Source organism: Pungitius pungitius, chromosome 18, assembly GCF_949316345.1.
Source record: "Pungitius pungitius chromosome 18, fPunPun2.1, whole genome shotgun sequence".
Classification (NCBI taxonomy): domain Eukaryota; kingdom Metazoa; phylum Chordata; class Actinopteri; order Perciformes; family Gasterosteidae; genus Pungitius; species Pungitius pungitius.
The window spans coordinates 475,953-496,968 of NC_084917.1; the positions used below are offsets into that span (position 1 = coordinate 475,953).

Genomic DNA, 21,016 nt, shown 5'->3' on the forward strand with positions numbered 1-21,016 from the left:
AAGGAACGCTGCTGAGAAAGAAATATTTATTCATAATAACATTTTACAAAAAGTATAGAATTCAGGAATTCATTGATCAATATTATCTTTGGCCAATCACAGGCTTCCTTTTGGGTTTGAACAGAACCAAACGGACGGAGGAGCTTTAACACAACGTTCATTTGTTAAATGTGATGTGAATGTTTGAGTATATTTGTTGGTTCACTTCCTGGAGGAGAGCGTTCAACTCCACCCCCATGCGGCGCAAAGCATTCTGGGAGTCGTAGTCCTCTTCCTCTCATCCACAGGTGTTGTTTGGAATCTGATCTCCCACAATGCAGTAGGCTCTTTGTATCAGACGCCGGCTGTTCTTCATCATCAAAGCCCTCTTTCAGGGTGCCTCGGCTCGGCCAATCAGAGGCTGCCGAGCCCCTCCCCCACTCTGATTCGCTGTCCCGCCTGCAGGTTGAAGCTGAAATCTTTCGGAGCTTCGAACAGCAGGACGATGGTGGAGCCGAGGTTAAACTCCCCCACCGCCGCGCCCTTCTGTAAGACCACGCCCTCTCCTTCCCCGCCGGCCACACCCCCTTTGCCCGCCGCCTTTGACAGGTGGTTGTCGACGGCGACGTAGCTGCGGTCGTGGAAGGAGCCTTTACTGTAGCGCGGAACGTTGGTCTGAAGCTCCTGAGGAACATTATAAATTAAATATATAGTGTTACATGTCATAGAAACTATAAAATATTATAATAGTGTTTAAATTTCCAGAAATATTTCTATATTGAAATATATGTATTAAATATACGAATAGTGTAATAAATATAAATTAAAAACCCTTTCTTACTTTCCTCATTAAATTCATTATGAATCAAACAAAGTTATAGAAAAAGAACCAATGGACTAAAAGAGGAACTTGCATCCAAGTAGAAACATTAGAGGGTAAACGTTGGTCACCTGGTCGAAGTAAACGCGGATGGAGCCGACGTTGGTCGCTCCCACCGCCGTTAACGAGAAGAAGCCGTGCTGCCATTGGCCGGTGAGAGCAACGCGTTCGTTAAGGCAGAAGAGCTCTTTGACCAATCGAGCAACGCCGGGGTTAACGGACAGTAACGAGCCTAACGAGGGGAGAGGGAGGAAGGGGTGAGACAGATGGACAGAGGGGTGAGACAGGTGGACAGAGGGGAAAGGTGGACTCACCTGGGAAGTGACGTCGTCGCTCCACCTTCCAGTTGGTGGGTGAGTGGAAACAGTGATAATCACCTGGAGCCAGGTAGACCACCACGTGGAAGAGGTCGTTATCAGGAGAGGAGAGGAGGCGGTCCCTGAAGGAGGAGGAGGAGTCTAAAGACAGAGACAGGAGCATGTCGTTAGCAGGAGGAGGTCCCTGGAGGAGGAGTCTTAAGTCAGTCCATTTGGACTCAGTACCATTTTCCCGCCCTTTCTGTGGACCCAGGAAGTTCTCCAGGCTGTAGGTGACCCCCTTCACCTGCTCCACCTCAGAGTTCTTCACCTGACCAAAGTGGAGGATCTTCCCGTCAGCTGGAGAGATCTGACGGAGAAAGAGATCAAGAATCTGAATGATCTGATAATTACACCAGAGAACAGCAGCGTGTCGTCGTGTTTATTGATGTTTAATAAGGGATCTGATTCATGTTGTGAGTCAAACATGCATATAGACACACTATATGTATATATATATGTATATAGTGTATATATATACATACATATTACATACTAAATGTTATCAAGAGGAGCAGCAGGAGGAGCGTTACCAGGCAGGAGTTGGCGCACAGAGGACGGACGGCCGGTTTGAGACGCCGACGGAAGAATTCCCCCAGATTCCTGTAGTGGATCAAATCCTCCACGGCGGCTTCCTATTGGACGAGACAGGGCCATGTGACGAACACCCATGAGGAGGAAGAAGCAGGATAATCAATCGCATGTGTCAATCATTCACGTTTCCATGGAGACCTCATCCTTTAGTCTCCACCGTGTCCTCACCTGCATGTTGACCCCGAAGGTCCAGATGTAGAGCGAGTAGACGGGCCGGCGGAGCCAGGTGGGGAGCTCCACGCCGTTGAGGCGACCCCAGGCCCGGGAGAGGAGGCGCGTTGGGAAGGAGCGGTACAGCGCCACCTGGGGAACCAGAGGGGAACTCCAGGTGAGACCAGCCACAAGGACAGCTTTCATTTAATGGTGTAAATTCAACTGGTGTAGAAAGAGGAGCAGAAAGGGTGAGAGGAGGAGGAGGAGGAGGAGATGGGGAGTAAGATGAGAATAAGAGAAAAAGAAACCAGCAGTAAGAGATAAATAGAAATTAAAGAGTCCTACTCCTCCTGCAGCAGAAGGAGGCGTAGAGTCTTACTCCTCCTGCAGCAGAAGGAGGCGTAGAGTCCTACTCCTCCTACAGTAGAGTCACTCTACTCCTCCTGCAGCAGAAGGAGGTGTAGAGTCTTACTCCTCCCGCAGCAGAAGGAGGTGTAGAGTCCTACTACTCCTACAGTAAAGTCACTCTACTCCTCCTGCAGCAGAAGGAGGTGTAGAGTCCTACTACTCCTACAGTAAAGTCACTCTGCTCCTTCTGCAGCAGAAGGAGGTGTAGAGTCCTACTACTCCTACAGTAGAGTCACTCTACTGCTCCTGCAGCAGAAGGAGGCGTAGAGTCCTACTCCTCCTGCAGCAGAAGGAGGTGTAGAGTCCTACTCCTCCTGCAGCAGAAGGAGGCGTAGAGTCCTACTACTCCTACAGTAGTCACTCTACTCCTTCTGCAGCAGAAGGAGGTGTAGAGTCTTACTCCTCCTACAGTAGAGTCACTCTACTGCTCCTGCAGCAGAAGGAGGCGTAGAGTCCTACTCCTCCTACAGCAGAATCACTTTACTCCTTCTGCAGCAGAAGGAGGTGTAGAGTCTTACTCCTCCTACAGTAGAGTCACTCTACTCCTCCTGCAGCAGAAGGAGGTGTAGAGTCCTACTCCTCCTGCAGCAGAAGGAGGCGTAGAGTCCTACTACTCCTACAGTAGTCACTTTACTCCTTCTGCAGCAGAAGGAGGTGTAGAGTCTTACTCCTCCTACAGTAGAGTCACTCTACTCCTCCTGCAGCAGAAGGAGGTGTAGAGTCCTACTCCTCCTGCAGCAGAAGGAGGCGTAGAGTCCTACTACTCCTACAGTAGTCACTCTACTCCTTCTGCAGCAGAAGGAGGTGTAGAGTCTTACTCCTCCTACAGTAGAGTCACTCTACTGCTCCTGCAGCAGAAGGAGGCGTAGAGTCCTACTCCTCCTACAGCAGAATCACTTTACTCCTTCTGCAGCAGAAGGAGGTGTAGAGTCTTACTCCTCCTACAGTAGAGTCACTCTACTGCTCCTGCAGCAGAAGGAGGCGTAGAGTCCTACTCCTCCTACAGCAGAATCACTTTACTCCTTCTGCAGCAGAAGGAGGTGTAGAGTCTTACTCCTCCTACAGTAGAGTCACTCTACTGCTCCTGCAGCAGAAGGAGGCGTAGTCCTACTCCTCCTACAGCAGAATCACTTTACTCCTTCTGCAGCAGAAGGAGGTGTAGAGTCTTACTCCTCCTACAGTAGAGTCACTCTACTGCTCCTGCAGCAGAAGGAGGCGTAGAGTCCTACTCCTCCTACAGCAGAATCACTTTACTCCTTCTGCAGCAGAAGGAGGTGTAGAGTCCTACTACTCCTACAGTAGTCACTCTACTCCTTCTGCAGCAGAAGGAGGTGTAGAGTCTTACTCCTCCTACAGTAGAGTCACTCTACTCCTCCCGCAGCAGAAGGAGGTGTAGAGTCCTACTACTCCTACAGTAAAGTCACTCTGCTCCTTCTGCAGCAGAAGGAGGTGTAGAGTCCTACTACTCCTACAGTAGAGTCACTTTACTCCTTCTGCAGCAGAAGGAGGCGTAGAGTCCTACTCCTCCTACAGCAGAATCACTTTACTCCTTCTGCAGCAGAAGGAGGTGTAGAGTCTTACTCCTCCTACAGTAGAGTCACTCTACTCCTCCCGCAGCAGAAGGAGGTGTAGAGTCCTACTACTCCTACAGTAAAGTCACTCTGCTCCTTCTGCAGCAGAAGGAGGTGTAGAGTCCTACTACTCCTACAGTAGAGTCACTTTACTCCTTCTGCAGCAGAAGGAGGCGTAGAGTCCTACTCCTCCTACAGCAGAATCACTTTACTCCTTCTGCAGCAGAAGGAGGTGTAGAGTCTTACTCCTCCTACAGTAGAGTCACTCTACTGCTCCTGCAGCAGAAGGAGGCGTAGAGTCCTACTCCTCCTACAGCAGAATCACTTTACTCCTTCTGCAGCAGAAGGAGGTGTAGAGTCTTACTCCTCCTACAGTAGAGTCACTCTACTGCTCCTGCAGCAGAAGGAGGCGTAGAGTCCTACTCCTCCTACAGCAGAATCACTTTACTCCTTCTGCAGCAGAAGGAGGTGTAGAGTCTTACTCCTCCTACAGTAGAGTCACTCTACTGCTCCTGCAGCAGAAGGAGGCGTAGAGTCCTACTCCTCCTACAGCAGAATCACTTTACTCCTTCTGCAGCAGAAGGAGGTGTAGAGTCCTACTACTCCTACAGTAGTCACTCTACTCCTTCTGCAGCAGAAGGAGGTGTAGAGTCTTACTCCTCCTACAGTAGAGTCACTCTACTCCTCCCGCAGCAGAAGGAGGTGTAGAGTCCTACTACTCCTACAGTAAAGTCACTCTGCTCCTTCTGCAGCAGAAGGAGGTGTAGAGTCCTACTACTCCTACAGTAGAGTCACTTTACTCCTTCTGCAGCAGAAGGAGGCGTAGAGTCCTACTCCTCCTACAGCAGAATCACTTTACTCCTTCTGCAGCAGAAGGAGGTGTAGAGTCTTACTCCTCCTACAGTAGAGTCACTCTACTCCTCCCGCAGCAGAAGGAGGTGTAGAGTCCTACTACTCCTACAGTAAAGTCACTCTGCTCCTTCTGCAGCAGAAGGAGGTGTAGAGTCCTACTACTCCTACAGTAGAGTCACTTTACTCCTTCTGCAGCAGAAGGAGGCGTAGAGTCCTACTCCTCCTACAGCAGAATCACTTTACTCCTTCTGCAGCAGAAGGAGGTGTAGAGTCTTACTCCTCCTACAGTAGAGTCACTCTACTCCTCCCGCAGCAGAAGGAGGTGTAGAGTCCTACTACTCCTACAGTAAAGTCACTCTGCTCCTTCTGCAGCAGAAGGAGGTGTAGAGTCCTACTACTCCTACAGTAGAGTCACTTTACTCCTTCTGCAGCAGAAGGAGGCGTAGAGTCCTACTCCTCCTACAGCAGAATCACTTTACTCCTTCTGCAGCAGAAGGAGGTGTAGAGTCTTACTCCTCCTACAGTAGAGTCACTCTACTCCTCCTGCAGCAGAAGGAGGTGTAGAGTCCTACTCCTTCTGCAGCAGAAGGAGGCGTAGAGTCCTACTACTCCTACAGTAGAGTCACTCTACTGCTCCTGCAGCAGAAGGAGGTGTAGAGTCCTACTCCTTCTACAGTAGTCACTCTACTCCTCCTGCAGCAGAAGGAGGTGTAGAGTCCTACTCCTCCTACAGCAGAATCACTCTACTCCTCCTGCAGCAGAAGGAGGTGTAGAGTCTTTCTCCTCCTACAGTAGAGTCACTCTACTCCTCCTGCAGCAGAAGGAGGTGTAGAGTCATACTCCTCCTGCAGCAGAAGGAGGTGTAGAGTCTTTCTCCTCCTACAGTAGAGTCACTCTACTCCTCCTGCAGCAGAAGGAGGCGTAGAGTCCTACTCCTCCTACAGTAGAATCACTCTACTCCTCCTGCAGCAGAAGGAGGCGTAGAGTCTTACTCCTCCTGCAGTAGAGTCACTCTACTCCTCCTGCAGCAGAAGGAGGCGTAGAGTCCTACTCCTCCTACAGCAGAATCACTTTACTCCTTCTGCAGCAGAAGGAGGTGTAGAGTCTTACTCCTCCTACAGTAGAGTCACTCTACTCCTCCCGCAGCAGAAGGAGGTGTAGAGTCCTACTACTCCTACAGTAAAGTCACTCTGCTCCTTCTGCAGCAGAAGGAGGTGTAGAGTCCTACTACTCCTACAGTAGAGTCACTTTACTCCTTCTGCAGCAGAAGGAGGCGTAGAGTCCTACTCCTCCTACAGCAGAATCACTTTACTCCTTCTGCAGCAGAAGGAGGTGTAGAGTCTTACTCCTCCTACAGTAGAGTCACTCTACTCCTCCTGCAGCAGAAGGAGGTGTAGAGTCCTACTCCTTCTGCAGCAGAAGGAGGCGTAGAGTCCTACTACTCCTACAGTAGAGTCACTCTACTGCTCCTGCAGCAGAAGGAGGTGTAGAGTCCTACTCCTTCTACAGTAGTCACTCTACTCCTCCTGCAGCAGAAGGAGGTGTAGAGTCCTACTCCTCCTACAGCAGAATCACTCTACTCCTCCTGCAGCAGAAGGAGGTGTAGAGTCTTTCTCCTCCTACAGTAGAGTCACTCTACTCCTCCTGCAGCAGAAGGAGGTGTAGAGTCATACTCCTCCTGCAGCAGAAGGAGGTGTAGAGTCTTTCTCCTCCTACAGTAGAGTCACTCTACTCCTCCTGCAGCAGAAGGAGGCGTAGAGTCCTACTCCTCCTACAGTAGAATCACTCTACTCCTCCTGCAGCAGAAGGAGGCGTAGAGTCTTACTCCTCCTGCAGTAGAGTCACTCTACTCCTCCTGCAGCAGAAGGAGGAGTAGAGTCTTACTCCTCCTGCAGCAGAAGGAGGCGTAGAGTCCTACTCCTCCTACAGTAGAATCACTCTACTCCTCCTGCAGCAGAAGGAGGCGTAGAGTCTTACTCCTCCTGCAGTAGAGTCACTCTACTCCTCCTGCAGCAGAAGGAGGAGTAGAGTCTTACTCCTCCTGCAGCAGAAGGAGGCGTAGTTGCTGGATGACATCACGTTTCAGTAAACTTCACCGGAGATGGAAAACGTTTAAAACTACAGTATTTAAACTTATTAAAGCTTAATAATAGACGTCTTAAAGAAACAAAAGTAAAGACGTAAACCAGAATGAAAAGAAGAGGAGGAAGGAGAAAAGGAGAAAGGAGCAAAATACAACAACTAACCACATAAAAGAGAGAAAAGAAGAAACAAATATGGTAGTTTCTGTCCCTCCCTTTTCCCCTCTGTCCAATCAGAAGCCAGCAGGCCGCCGCTCTTACCCGCTTAGCCAGCGGCCGCAGAGCGCCGACCGACAGAACGTAGCAGAGGAAGGCGATTGGCCGACGGCGCCACGGGATTGGTCGAGACGCGGCGCCGCTGAGCGCGCTCAGACGGCGGCGGAGGGCGACGCGAGGCACCTGGAGCCTGAGAGTGGCGAGATGGAACGAGATGGAACGAGATGGAACGAGATGGAACGAGATGAACGAGGTGCGAGGAGGTTAAATCACAGTCAGAGGAAACCAGGCCCGTGTTTAGGTGAAATCTATGTGAGGATATTTTTAAAAAGTGTGAAGGAGGTTTGTGGGAGGAAGTAAAGACAAAATAAACAGAATGTAAAAACATGGAGGAATAGTAGCAGGCAGGCGTGGACAGGTGTGAAAGGGGCGGGGCCTGTAAGTGGAGGGCGTGAGGAGGAGGAGGAGCAATCAACTGTACATAAAACAGTGACGTTAATGAGAACCAATGGTAAAAAATGAGTACATTATGTACATGTTTACTTTCGGTAAATAAATATGCATTACTGTGTACATGTATATATTTATACATATAGTACACACACACACTCCTTTAACATAACATCCTCCTCTGTGAAGAACAAGCTTAGCGTTTTAGCATGTTAGCAAATGATCAAAAGGGCTAACGCAAGCTAAACAAGGCTAACGCTAAAATAGCTGACCTGCCGTCACCATAGTAACCCCCCCCTCCCTCCCCCACACTAATCTGTACCCTGTAAACCCTCACATGACCTTACTCTCCTGTCTCTCTGTCTGTAACCTGTCTGTCTCTAACCTGTCTGTCTCTCACCTGTCTGTCTGTCTCTCACCTGTCTGTCTCTGTCTCTAACCTGTCTGTCTCTCACATGTCTGTCTCTCACCTGTCTGTCTCTCTGTCTCTCACCTGTCTGTCTCTAACCTGTCTGTCTCTAACCTGTCTGTCTCTCACCTGTCTGTCTCTAACCTGTCTGTCTCTAACCTGTCTGTCTCTCACCTGTCTGTCTGTCTCTCACCTGTCTGTCTCTGTCTCTAACCTGTCTGTCTCTCACATGTCTGTCTCTCACCTGTCTGTCTCTCTGTCTCTCACCTGTCTGTCTCTAACCTGTCTGTCTCTAACCTGTCTGTCTCTAACCTGTCTGTCTGTAACCTGTCTGTCTGTAACCTGTCTGTCTGTAACCTGTCTGTCTGTAACCTGTCTGTCTCTCTGTCTCTCACCTGTCTGTCTCTCACCTGTCTGTCTCTCACCTGTCTGTCTGTCTCTCTAACTCGTGTCCTCCTGAGAACATCTCGTCTTTGATAATAATCTTCTTTCTCTCCCACCTGAATCTCGCTGTAGCTCTCGTCCTAACTCCTCTTCCTCTTCCTCCTCCCTCCTCCTCCTCCTCTCTCTCTCCATCGTGCCGCCGACGCCGCCGCCGCCGCCGCTTCACCTGCCGCAGAACGTCGCGCTGCTGCCGGGCGCCGCCGCGGCCCGGAGGAGAGAACTTTACCATGAGCGGGTCGCTGATGACGCAGAGAAAGACGGCCGGTGACACATGCTGACGTCAGAATGCCAGCAGAAGACGAAGAAGAAACGCGGAGGGTCCGCTCTCCGAGAGCAGAGAAGAAGAAGTGACGCAGAGCGGGAGCGCGAGATGAGTTTGTAGTGAAGAGCCCCGCCCCCTCCCCCCCCCCCCCCCCCCCGTTTAGAAACAAGTGCGTAGTCAATATAGAGAGGAAAGTTTAAACAGACATACAAATAGTAAAATAAGCCCCTTCATTCTCTGTTTCATGTTCTAAAATCGTTTTAGAACTTAAACTTTATAATTTAATTCATCATGAGGAAACTGAGTAGATTGGAAAAAATTGTATTGAGCTCTTTCAAAAAAAAATAAACTGAAGATATAACATACATAACGGTTTAATAGTGATGTTTCTTGCTACTGTTTCACTCTATATCATTATTATTGAATGTTTATTTATTAGAGGATAATGAATTGTAACGTGGATTATAACAAATAAACTGATATTATAATTTAAATAATACCTCTAGCTCTATATAAATCAACTAAATGAAAGATTTGCGCTGTCATTCATAATTATTTGTTAACGTTATCAGATATTAAAGGCCCCCATCGATATTAGGGATTGGTTGTTCATACTTCCATGGGTTGTATAAAGAATCAATAGATACTTTACAAAAGGTCATGTATGTATTGCAACAAGTGGACGGTTTAAAGCATCGACTTCGATAAGGCTGTTTTTGTGCAACCAGTGAACAGGAAGTGACCATATATGGAATAAGGTGTCAATCAGATTTAGCTCAGTGCTCTAGTTGGAACAGATTATAAAATCAGGGATTAAATATAATGATTAAATTAAATATTATGATCACAAAAAAATATTCTCTTTTGTTGTGAGGAGAAAATGATTGAATATGAAAATATGACAGGTTTTTTATATTTATGTGCAGTAAATTCATTTTTATAATTAGTCGAGAATACAGAAAAACAACTTTAGAATAATTACAAACACTGGTACGTTATCAATTATAATTTAAATAAATAAAATTAAAAAAATTAAAATAAGTTTTAAAAACAAACCGACACAAATTCGAAAGACAAATAAACAAGTGTTTAACTTTTGTCACTCATTGATCAATGGATCACCTCATTGAACGGACCAATAAAGAGACGGAGGGAAGAGGGGGGGGGCAGTGTAAAGTGACATCATCATCACCTTTCTCCCAGTGGAGCAACTCAGGTCACGTAGGGATCCAAAGAGTGGCAACGAATTACATCATCTCCTATAACCTCACAATAAAAGCTTTTATTGTGAAGGGGCAGAAGAAACTTCACATAGCTGCAATTAACTGACAGGATAATTAACCAGAAACATGCGGAGGACTAAACCCGAACCAAGAAGAACAAACTCATTCTGTCACCAGTCTGGTCACCATCAAACCTCAGGAAGCGACAACAAACAACATCCTGGTCCTTCACGTGACGTCATGAGATCACAGGACGTCAATCAGCATGTAGCCCCGCCCTAAAGCATCCCCTGATTTATGGTCTGTTTGACTCTAAATGGACCTTCATTCACTAAATGAACATCATGCTGCATTGAAGAAGACTTGAATCTAGAGACTGAGACCATAAACTCATGTTTACAATGTTTACTGAGGGAATAAATCAAGAGAGAAGTAGAGTCATTTCCTCATAGACGTCTATGGGAGCAGAGGAGTCGCCCCCTGCTGGTCACTACACAGAAGTAGAGTCATTTCCTCATAGACGTCTATGGGACCAGAGGAGTCGCCCCCTGCTGGTCACTACACAGAAGTAGAGTCATTTCCTCATAGACGTCTATGTGAGCAGAGGAGTCGCCCCCTGCTGGTCACTGCACAGAAGTAGTCATTTCCTCATAGACGTCTATGTGAGCAGAGGAGTCGCCCCCTGCTGGTCACTACACAGAAGTAGTCATTTCCTCATAGACGTCTATGTGAGCAGAGGAGTCGCCCCCTGCTGGTCACTACACAGAAGTAGAGTCATTTCCTCATAGACGTTTATGGGAGCAGAGGAGTCGCCCCCTGCTGGTCACTACACAGAAGTAGAGTCATTTCCTCATAGACGTCTATGGGAGCAGAGGAGTCGCCCCCTGCTGGTCACTACACAGAAGTAGTCATTTCCTCATAGACGTCTATGTGAGCAGAGGAGTCGCCCCCTGCTGGTCACTACACAGAAGTAGTCATTTCCTCATAGACGTCTATGTGAGCAGAGGAGTCGCCCCCTGCTGGTCACTACACAGAAGTAGAGTCATTTCCTCATAGACGTCTATGGGAGCAGAGGAGTCGCCCCCTGCTGGTCACTACACAGAAGTAGAGTCATTTCCTCATAGACGTCTATGGGAGCAGAGGAGTCGCCCCCTGCTGGTCACTACACAGAAGTAGAGTCATTTCCTCAAAGACGTCTATGGGAGCAGAGGAGTCGCCCCCTGCTGGTCACTACACAGAAGTAGAGTCATTTCCTCAAAGACGTCTATGGGAGCAGAGGAGTCGCCCCCTGCTGGTCACTACACTGAAGTAGAGTCAAGGGCCCGTGTCCTCGTGAGATGTCATCAGATGCAGAGTACTGCTCCAATTCGCATCCCGCCCAGAACGGTCATAATACCCAGATGTGACTTGCCCCGCCCATTTAACCCAGAATGCAACGTAGCAGACGGAATGCATTTCACCTCAACGGTCAACGATGACAGAGGAAAATAAACACAACTGGAAGTCAAAGTTTATCAATGCTACTATATTTAGGTCATGGAATGTAATTTTAGGACTTTTTTAGGCCAGATGTTAGTTGTTTAAGCATCACTCGTGTGGTCGGCTTGTTCTTCACAATGAGCTCCAGGATGTGGGAGATGTGAGGAGAAGTTAACGGGACCGTGCTTCTGTAAAAACAAAGAACAACACATTAAAACCTTGTAACCACCAGTCAACTACAGTCTCTACTAATTGTATTTTACCCAAACAGAGGATGTTAACCACAAGATGGCAGGAAACATCTCTCAGTGACGGCACTCTGTCTGACATTAGCTAACGTTAGCTAGCTAGCAAACCTTCATAGCTAACGTTAAATAGCTAATAAGAGCTAGCTAATGTTAGCTAACTGAATCATTTAAAATAATGAATACTTAGCTATCACTCACGGTAGGTGATGGTATGTTGTCGTCTGGTGACGAAAGGGACACGTATTTCTAAATGTTTCTTGATGATGAAGTGAGCAGAAGAATTTGCGTTGCTGGTGGGCAACGACGCTGGCAGTTCATGTCAGTTCAAGTCCCTCCAGCGCCCCGCAAAGACTGCAGGGGGTTCTCTTGCCGTCTTCCTCCACCCGAAGCTTATTTATCTTCCATTTCTTCTTTTGAGCCTGATCAAGAAGCGCTACGTTCTTTCTTTAAGAACGTTTGATTCTTCCCGCACACGCATCATATATATCTATGTATAGATATATATGAGCTATAACTATACTCTGGTGCTCCATTATATACAGCATCTTTTATTTAAAATAGTTAAAATGTTTATTTTGATAGTTCTTTACTGTATTTTACTATGGAAATGTGGAAATGAGCCTTCTTCGTTCCCGTGAGTCTGTTCTATGTATGTCCTACCTGTGTGGGCGTGGCCAGAACAGGCGAGGCTCCTTCCGATTGTTCACTCCACTTGTATTTCTGGTAACCAAGGTAACCACCACCTGACACTAACAGAAGGGGGAGGGGCCAACGTTTGGGCAGGAAAGTGCGACCTGCAGAGGGAAAGAACTGATTGGTTAAAAAAGACTCGTGGACCCGCCTTCCCTAAACAGCCTGGGAAGTAAACAGGAAGTGAACCGGAAGAGAGGCGGTGCAGGAAGACTCACCTGTGCTCACTGCTCTCTGCTGGCTGCATCTCCGAGGACATACTCTAAAAATAAACAAAACGTTTCAGAGTTCAAATTAAATATAAGGGGCATTTTAAATACATTTAAGTATTTCAAATGTATCTGAGCATCTCAGTCGTCACGTTCCAGTTAATTCACCCGTTCACATGAGTAAACAGGTAAATGTAACACATCCGGTTCATGTTCCCTAAACCGAACCTTTCATCACTCCAATTCAGACCCTCGTTACTCGTCTGACGTCACATTAAACTCACTGTTTGGCTACCACTCGATTAAAGTAGACGTTGTTTTAATGTAAACTTCAAACAGTCAGCTGGAATCACAGCCAGGTCAGCGTCACGCGCACATTACGTCACACTGTCGTTACGTTCCATGCACGCGCCCACAAAGCGACACACTGTCTGACGTCGCGTTATTAGCTTTAATTCATCAAATAATGAATGCAATACCTCCCGGTCAGTGCGCTGCACACCCTCCGCAAGGCCGCCGCCATGTTGGTTGCGTAGATGACGTAAGCACGTCGTTGGTCTAAGTAAATGAAGCTTAGATGAAGCCCTCAGCGAGGTCTGCCAGGCAAACCAACCGCAATAGCGAACGGTCAGCGTCTGTGTTCTTCCCAACATGTCCGACACTTTAGTCAATAATGAAAATATTCAAATAATTTAATGTGATAGACTTTTTATAAACCGGAAACGCCAGAGAAAAAGCGTGTGATTTGAGGGGTCGTCTGAGGGAGCAGGTACCTGCGAGGTAAACTGAGGGAAACAAAGAACAGCCTCACTTTACTACATTTTTATAAATAAGTTCTTTAAAATGGTCACCATGACAACAACGAATTAATTCTACCTATTAACATGATACGCTGTTTGTTTTGTTTAGAAAGCCCAAAACACTCCTATCACCAACTAAAACATTTTAGGTTTAACAGCATGTTTATATATTTACACACATTGCTTAGTAATTCAAAAGCTTCCCCACTGCATCGCTCCATGTTTTATTATGGGATGTCTGCAGGATGTGTTCTCTTCTACATTCTACATGAAATCAAATGAACCAGGACGTATTGTGGTTGTGGGTCAATTTTCACAATATGAAATTGTACATCGTATTGAAACATTTTCATTATTATAGATGACTAAAAGTTGTATTATATGTATTTTATATTCTTGTTTCACAGCCTTTGTCTAAACGTTTAGTTCCTCAGGACACTTTGAAATAAATGCTGTGTTCATATTTGTTGACAAACAAATGTTTGACAAACTGTTCACCAATTATTTCACTATTAATTACTGATCACTAATAAAATGACACAATTCAGTGAGCAGAAACACTTTTATCTGTTCCAAAAATACACATTTTCAGCAGAAATTATATATATATATATATATATATATATTACACTAAAGTACTAAAAAGAACAGGTGTGAAATATTTATATTTTACCAAACACAAAAAATGTAAAATAAAAACAAAGCCCCCTGTGGGTGTGGCCTCCCAACAGGTCATTGTTTAAAAAACTAGTGAAATTAAATATTTCTGAAAAAGCACATTTAAACAGTTTAGAAAAATGAAAAGAAGTAAAAACAAGCTACACTCGTCAGATTTTCTGATGGCGTTACCGTGGTAACGCAGCGGTAGTGTTCTAGCAGCTCAATTTTATTTGGCCAATGACCAGCTGAGAGGAAGTGATGTCACAGCTCACACCTCCAGGCCCTGGCGGGTCAGGAAGTCCTCCAACGCACTCAGTCTCTCCACGAGCATCACGTCCAAGTCCGCGTCGTCGTCAACAGGGCCGTTGCCATGGCAAAGTCGGCGGGCCGCCACCCGTTTCCGGGGAACCATGGCAACAGGAAGGCCTGCCCCTAAAAAAGATTTTTCTTTCCTTAAAACTTGCGCTTTCAAGGATTTAAATCATTTTTCAGTGAATTAAAACCTTTTGCTAAATATTTTGAATATATACGTCTTTTGAATAGTTTAACAGTGTAACAGAAGTCCAGATGTTTTCATATGAATATAAAATAGATTTAGAAGTTAATTAGGATCGGTTTGACTTCATGGCATTTATATATATATATATATATATATATATATATATATATATATATATGAACAAAATGAGTGGCTTTGGTATTTCCCAGCATACCTTGTGGCCTCTTCCTCTTCCTGGGCAAAGTGAAGTCAGGGAAGAGGAGGAGCCTGCGTCTTCGCTGCTGGCCAATCAGGAGCAGCGCACCGTTTTTTTCCCGCGGCTCCTCAAAGATCGTCTCCAGACTTCTGAGAGTGGGAAAGTAAAGCATGCTGGGAGATGTAGTTGGTGTTGTTGTTGAATTAAGTCTGTGTAGTTTCTACCTGTTTGTTGTGGGGGATTTGTAGTTCTTGTTGGTGTAAATCTCCTCCAGACTGAACTCCTTCTTCTTTGACCTAGAAAGAAATCTAGTTTAATACTTTCATCTGTTACTCCGATGTTCTCTTTGTATACTTTACTTCATTCACCCCTCGGCCTCTGCCTCACCTTTTGACCTTTGGAAGTCCCATGGGAGTGAGCAGCGTTTCCCGCGGCGATGCCCGGCGGATTCGTATCTGTGAGACTCGTTTACATCGCTGAGAAGGCAGAACCAGAGAAGAAGAATCGAGAGGGGCGAAGAAAAAAAAAGAGGAAAAACAAGGAATTCAGGTTAAGAAAACATCGCAGGAGGATGGTCACTCTATCAAGGCCTTGGACGTGGTCCAGTGTACACTAGACAGAGGGAGGCGTTAGCTAGCACGTTAGCTAGCACGTTAGCTAGCTTGGTAAATCCTCCATTCTTTAAAGACATGAAGCCACACTGTCCCTGTCACTTGGGAGAAGGTGGAGCTACCTAGCTAACTAGCCAGAGCCCCACCCACATCCACCCATATGCTGGATACGCTGTCATGTGACACCACCTGTTGGTTTATGGAGCCTCAACTTTTGCAACTTAAACGTCACAAGTGAACAGGAAGCGACCATATATGGACTGAGGAGGGCATAAAGATGCTTAATACGTCTCTGGTGTCAACACTACAGAGAATACAGCTTTAACTCGTGTAGCTTTGACTTCACTTGAAGAACCAGAGGTTTTACCCTGAGTTTGATCTTTTTTTCACAGCTGAGTTGTACTTTTTTCTATTTCTTTGGGAAAAACCTTAACTTCCAAAAGAAGAAAACCGCCACCTCTCTGTTTGTGCCGAGAAACGCAGAGCCCGTTTCTGATTGGCCGACAGCAGCAGACAGCCCATTGGCTGGACAGAGGGGGAGGGGCCGTCGCTGTGGGCGGTGGAGGCTACTGGTGCTGTGATTGGCTCGTTGCTTCTGCTGTCGCCGCGCAGGAAACGCTTGGCTGCAACGGAAAGAAGAGAAAATATTTTTTGTTATTTTTACGTCCTATTTATAGCAGACACATAACTGTTTGACAGTTATAGTTTAAATAATAGACTTTAAACATAATCAACTGTCCATTCAAGTGTTTACTTGTTTAAATTACCTTTGCGTAGGCGTTCGAACATAACTGAAAAGACAAAGAATAAAGGACTTTAATGATGGAAGCTGCATTAAAAAGTTTCCTTGGTGATCAAATCACAAATAGAGACGTCAACATACAGACTTTAAGTCAAGGGGACGTCTCGTTAGTTGATGGATGTTATCGTCAACCACGATTTTGATCAACCAGTGAACAGGAAGTGACCATATATGGACTAGTCTATACTACTTACTTATATCAGCCGTAGATCTATGGAAGTAAATCTGTGTCATCGCGTTTTGAAAGAAAAAGGTGATTGAATTTATAGCACTGAAATGATGTATCATATATAAAGTATATGTAAAAAGGAGAGTTAAAGCCCAAGGTGCATTGGGTGCTCGCTCCTTTTGATTGACGCACGCTGCTGATCTTGAATCTAGAATCGATTGCTCTTCCTTGAGGTCCCGGATGTTGCGGTTGAATTTTTTGCGGTTGAACTTTTTGCGGTATTTTTGAGGTACATAATTTCAATGCATAAATATTTAGTGCTATGAAGTCAATAACCTTTTTCTTTCAAAACCCGATGACACAGATTTACTTCCATATAGATCCGCGCTAAAGCATCCTCTGCTTTATGGTCTTTTTGACTCGAAATGGACCAAAATGAGAGGTTTCCAAGTCCACAGACCAGAAACGTCGCCATGACAACGTCCTCTCCTTATTAATTTGAGTTTAGAGCAAATGGTCCAAAAGGTAAACGTGGTCCATAACTATAAAGCTGTCGCTAAATTAATTGATCTAAATTGTCCAAACAAAAATAACACCATTGAGTTTCATTCAAACTTAAATTAATTCAAATTAATATTACAAACTACATTCATACGAACACTATTCATATATATATATATATATAGATAGATGATATTAATAAATAAAGGGGGGGGTTAACCAACCAGTGGTCGGTGCTCAGACTGGGCGGGACTGCGAAGTCTTTCAGGCTCCGCGGGAGACTAATTAAAGCTCCGCCCCTCACAGCCTCTGACACGCTCTCCACAGCGAACACCGATAGCCGCAGCATGGGGGCGGGGTTAAAGGAGCTAAGAGACAAGCGCCATATGCTGAAGGCCCCGTGATTGGAGGAGAGGGAGAGCGGAGCGGCAAAGTCCGAGAAACGCCATTGGCCTGGAGAGATGTACGGGGCTTCTGATTGGCTGCAGGTCCGATCACTCCGGGCCAACTGGAGGAGTTGCAATGCATGATGGGAAGAGGAGCTGAGGCGAAAAGGAAGAAGAGTTCATACTTTTTATGAATATTAAACTTTTTATCACTATAATAGTAAAAGTCAAATACATACAAGTTAAATAAATAATCAAATCCTTGTTGTGTTGAGGCTTACGTTGTCTTTAAAAAGGTATTACAGATGAACTATACTATAATAACTTGTTCTTGCACAAACGTATGTAATTCAAATATATCCTAAAGAATTTAAAACAATGTAAATAGACCAAATGAACCTGGGTATTGTAGCTGTGTATCCATTCTGCCTGGCGACACTGACGCCTTTCTCTGATTGGCCGGCTCCTTCCATTTGTCTTCTTCTGTGTTTTCTGTGGTTGAATCTGTGCAGAGTGAGCAGCGCCTCCTCCTCCTCTGCTCCTCCTCTGAAGGAGAACGCCATCCGCCCCACAAACCTGTGGACGTCTTCATCTTCTTCTCTGTTTTCTGGAAGAGTACAAATGTCTCTTCCTCTGTGGTTCTTCCTCCTTTTCTTTAACCTCCCCCCCTCCTCCTCCTGCTCCTCAACTCTGCTCCTCCTCCTGCTCAAACTAGAGGGAAGAGGAGGTTCTGGTGAGTCTCTGCTGTCAGATGAAGATGATGAAGGGGAGGTGGTAACAGCTGGGTGGTGGGCGGGGCTAGTCGGTGGGGCGGGGTTTAATGCACGAACACCTAAAGAAGAACAGAGAAGGAGGTGAGTTGTGAAATTGATTAAATTGATTGTGATTAATATCTGGATAATTTTGTCGAATGTAAATCTACTCTTGTATTAATCGCCATGGCAACATATCGATCACATGATCATCAGACTTAGGAGTTAAAAAGACAGAACTCACCAGGAGAACAGGATGCTCCTCCCCCTTCTGCTTTCTGCCTGCCCCTCTTCTTCTTCCTCCTCTTCATCCTGCTGTTTCTCTCTAAGGAGTCCAGGCGACGACCAATGGAGGCCAAAGCTCCTCGCAGGAGGCGCCGCACTTCCCGCCGGTGAGCTGAGAGGAGGCGGGGCAGGAGGGAGGAGCAAGGGCAGCAGAGAGGAGGAGCTATGGGAGAAGGAAGAGACTGAGCTACAGGATAAGAAGGAAATGGCGCAACAGAAGGAGAAAGAGAAAAAACTCGAGGAGGAGCAGAAACTTGTGGAGCGGGAGGAAGAGGAGAAACTGAAGGAGAAGAATGAGAAAGAAGAGAGGAAACTGGAGGAGCAAGAGAAATGTGAACAGGAGGAGAACAAATAGCCGAAGCACGATGAGTTAAAAGGACAGGGGAAGGAGAAACATGAGGAGAAGCGTTGTGAGGAGGAACTGAAGAACGCGGAGGAAGCACTGAAGAAGAAAAGATAGAAGCAGGGGGGGTCCGGATATCTGGAGGACAAGTCAAAGATGGAGGTGAAGGACGGGGGAATGAACAGAGAGAAGACAAAAGGGAAGAAGGAGCAGGAGGTTTAGTGGAGGGTGAAGAACCAAAACCAGAAGGATGGAGAAGAGAAGGAACCACACAAGGAGACTGTGAATTCAAAACAGATGAGGAGACAGAAGGAGCAGCAGGAGGCAGAGGTATGAGGGATGGAGGGACAAGAGGAGAGGAAGGAGGAGGACCAGTGGAGAGAGCAGAGGAAATAAGAGAAGGAAGGACAGAAGATGAAGGAGGACAAAGAAGGGACGCAGGAGGGGAAGAAGCATAAAGAGTTGTAGAGGAGAAAGAAGGAAGAGAAGTATATGGTGGAGGAGAGGAGAGAAGGGAGAGAGGAGGTGTAACAGAAGGATCAGAGGAGGAAGGGAGGACACAAAGAGGTAGAGGAGGAGAGGAAGGTGAGAGGATGGAGGAGATGCATGGGGGAGCTGAGGAGTAAGGGAGGACACAGAGAGGTAGAGGAGGGGGAGGAGGAGAGGAAGGTAAGGAGGAAAAAGAGCTCCATGGAGGAGCTGAGGAGGAAGGGAGTGCACAAAGAGGTAGAGGAGAAGGTGAGGAAGAAGAGGAGCTAAATGGAGGATCTGAGGAGGAAGGGAGTGCACAAAGAGGTAGAGGAGGAGAGGAAGAGGAGCTCCATGGAGGAGCAGAAGGCGTAACAGTATTGAATTCTTAATATCTTGAATACACATTGAAAGAAATATTTATAGCAATAAATAAAATAGTAAACCCACCTGTTTGTGCGGCTTCGTCATCATCCACCAATGGGAGTGAAGGGGGAGGGGTCAGGTTGACGAGACCACGCCCCCTGGCATCACTCTTGTTCAGCGTCAGTGGTTGAGTGAGCATGTTTACAAATACCTGACAGGAAATGATAAATATGAATCAAACTTAATAACTATTTGGCATATACACACACCGTATATACATAATACATAAATATATATACAGACACACACACACAAACTATATATTCTCACACACACACATATAAGATTTTTATTGAAGGCATCACAACTGTGAAGGAACACATGGAATTATGTGATGAGATGAGTCAAAGCTGCTCTCATTCTCGCGAGATTTCAGCTATTCCTTTTGGAAAAATCCCAGAAATATTCCTGTGAACCTGAATCTGTTTACGCGGTCAGTCGAATAACGGGTGATTTCACTGTTGGATTTCGTCATCACTGAATTTGGCGTGACGTAACACGAAGGAGAAGACAGCGGAAGTGGGGCTAGTGCGGGTCGAAGTGAGGATAAACGGGATTTGGGGCAAATAGGAAGGAAGCTGCTCGAGCTAGCGGCGGCTAGCTGCCGTTAGCAGGCTTTAATGTGTGTGCACATTAACATGAGGTTTGACATTGGAAAGGTTCATTTTACCTTCTTCACGCCCCGTGGCTCCGTTAGATCCTATCGGCTCTCATTATAGGCGGCCTAACGGCTGGAAAAGGCCGCAGTGGGCAGGTATTTCCAGAGGAATCGGTGCCTGTTGTTACCGCAGACCGGCATCAAGTCAACGGAACGCACACCTACCGAACTTCCGGTGGGGATGACAAAATAAACGATCGAGAGGAAAGCGGAAATGACACCAGCATTGAGCGGAAACCCTTCAAATTATAACGTTCAACGTGAATGACGTGAAAATGTATTCCGTTAAAAAGACCGAATGGGGAAAGGGCAAAGAGTTTAAACTGTAAATACTATCTTTGAATTCTTAAAGCCATTTATTTCATGCATTACCTGTGACTTGTGTGTGTAGTTAGACAAAGTTACTTTCCTTTTATTTATTTAAGTTTTTCTATTGGTCTATTATTGCTTTTATCTCATATAGTTAGTTTGAATGCATGTTTTATTGTTTTTCCTTCTGATATTTTACATTTCTTTTAAATGCTCTGTTATTAGATGAAGTCACATGTTCAGATGCCCATGTGAGTCAAATGTTTTACTCTACGTCAATATCTTCAACTTCTGTCCGATGTTGTCCAATCAGGGTGCAGCTCTTGTGACCTCTGACTGACCCCCTCAGTATGGACCTTTATTTTCTGGTTGTTGAGTCAGAAATCCTCAGACATCACATGACCTGAACAGGGTTCAGTGTAATGGACCCCAGCGCCCCCTGCTGGTCACTACGACGACCTGCTGCAGACCACAAGAGACCAACTGAAACTGAGGAATTTGTTTAATAATGTATTCATTTTTAATTCCTAAAGGCAATATTTTGACATGCTTTTAATAAAAATGAATTTCAACATCCATCTGAAATATTTTGTTTGTTGGAAAAAAATTGAATTTTAAAATCTTCAGTCAATAAAAGTTTACTATTC

The 21,016-nt window shown here is 45.8% G+C and overlaps 2 protein-coding genes across 10 annotated transcripts; both read right to left on the bottom strand.

Annotated features, from left to right (window-relative positions):
• Nucleotides 1–11: 11 nt before the first annotated feature.
• pisd (phosphatidylserine decarboxylase) lies at nucleotides 12–13,066 on the bottom strand. Of its 5 annotated transcripts, none has more exons than XM_037485128.2 (8): nucleotides 12,984–13,066; nucleotides 12,514–12,557; nucleotides 12,266–12,399; nucleotides 1,978–2,112; nucleotides 1,749–1,850; nucleotides 1,174–1,525; nucleotides 931–1,091; nucleotides 12–663 (listed from the first exon to the last, which is right to left on the bottom strand). In XM_037485128.2, exons 1-8 carry the CDS (start codon nucleotides 13,025–13,027, stop codon nucleotides 394–396), a joined length of 1,242 nt encoding a protein of 413 aa, XP_037341025.1. In that variant the 5' UTR covers nucleotides 13,028–13,066; the 3' UTR covers nucleotides 12–393. The 5 variants fall into 5 exon arrangements, with proteins under 5 accessions (XP_037341025.1, XP_062414838.1, XP_062414840.1 ...); XM_062558854.1 differs by lacking the exons at nucleotides 12,266–12,399; nucleotides 12,514–12,557; nucleotides 12,984–13,066 and adding exons at nucleotides 7,040–7,280; nucleotides 8,620–8,758 and having other exon boundaries at nucleotides 1,174–1,317; nucleotides 1,402–1,525; XM_062558856.1 differs by lacking the exons at nucleotides 12,266–12,399; nucleotides 12,514–12,557; nucleotides 12,984–13,066 and adding exons at nucleotides 7,136–7,280; nucleotides 8,620–8,757 and having other exon boundaries at nucleotides 1,174–1,317; nucleotides 1,402–1,525.
• Nucleotides 13,067–13,847: 781 nt separating this feature from the next.
• Nucleotides 13,848–20,225, bottom strand: wu:fi75a02 (arginine-glutamic acid dipeptide repeats protein). Of its 5 annotated transcripts, none has more exons than XM_062558890.1 (11): nucleotides 20,073–20,225; nucleotides 19,427–19,553; nucleotides 18,125–19,276; nucleotides 17,528–17,960; nucleotides 16,967–17,284; nucleotides 16,038–16,061; nucleotides 15,728–15,893; nucleotides 15,047–15,135; nucleotides 14,884–14,955; nucleotides 14,678–14,805; nucleotides 13,848–14,396 (listed from the first exon to the last, which is right to left on the bottom strand). In XM_062558890.1, exons 2-11 carry the CDS (start codon nucleotides 19,539–19,541, stop codon nucleotides 14,233–14,235), a joined length of 2,661 nt encoding a protein of 886 aa, XP_062414874.1. In that variant the 5' UTR covers nucleotides 19,542–19,553; nucleotides 20,073–20,225; the 3' UTR covers nucleotides 13,848–14,232. The 5 variants fall into 5 exon arrangements, with proteins under 5 accessions (XP_062414874.1, XP_037341344.2, XP_062414875.1 ...); XM_037485447.2 differs by having other exon boundaries at nucleotides 14,678–14,808; nucleotides 18,125–18,328; nucleotides 20,073–20,224; XM_062558891.1 differs by having other exon boundaries at nucleotides 14,678–14,808; nucleotides 18,125–19,207; nucleotides 20,073–20,224.
• Nucleotides 20,226–21,016: the final 791 nt, after the last annotated feature.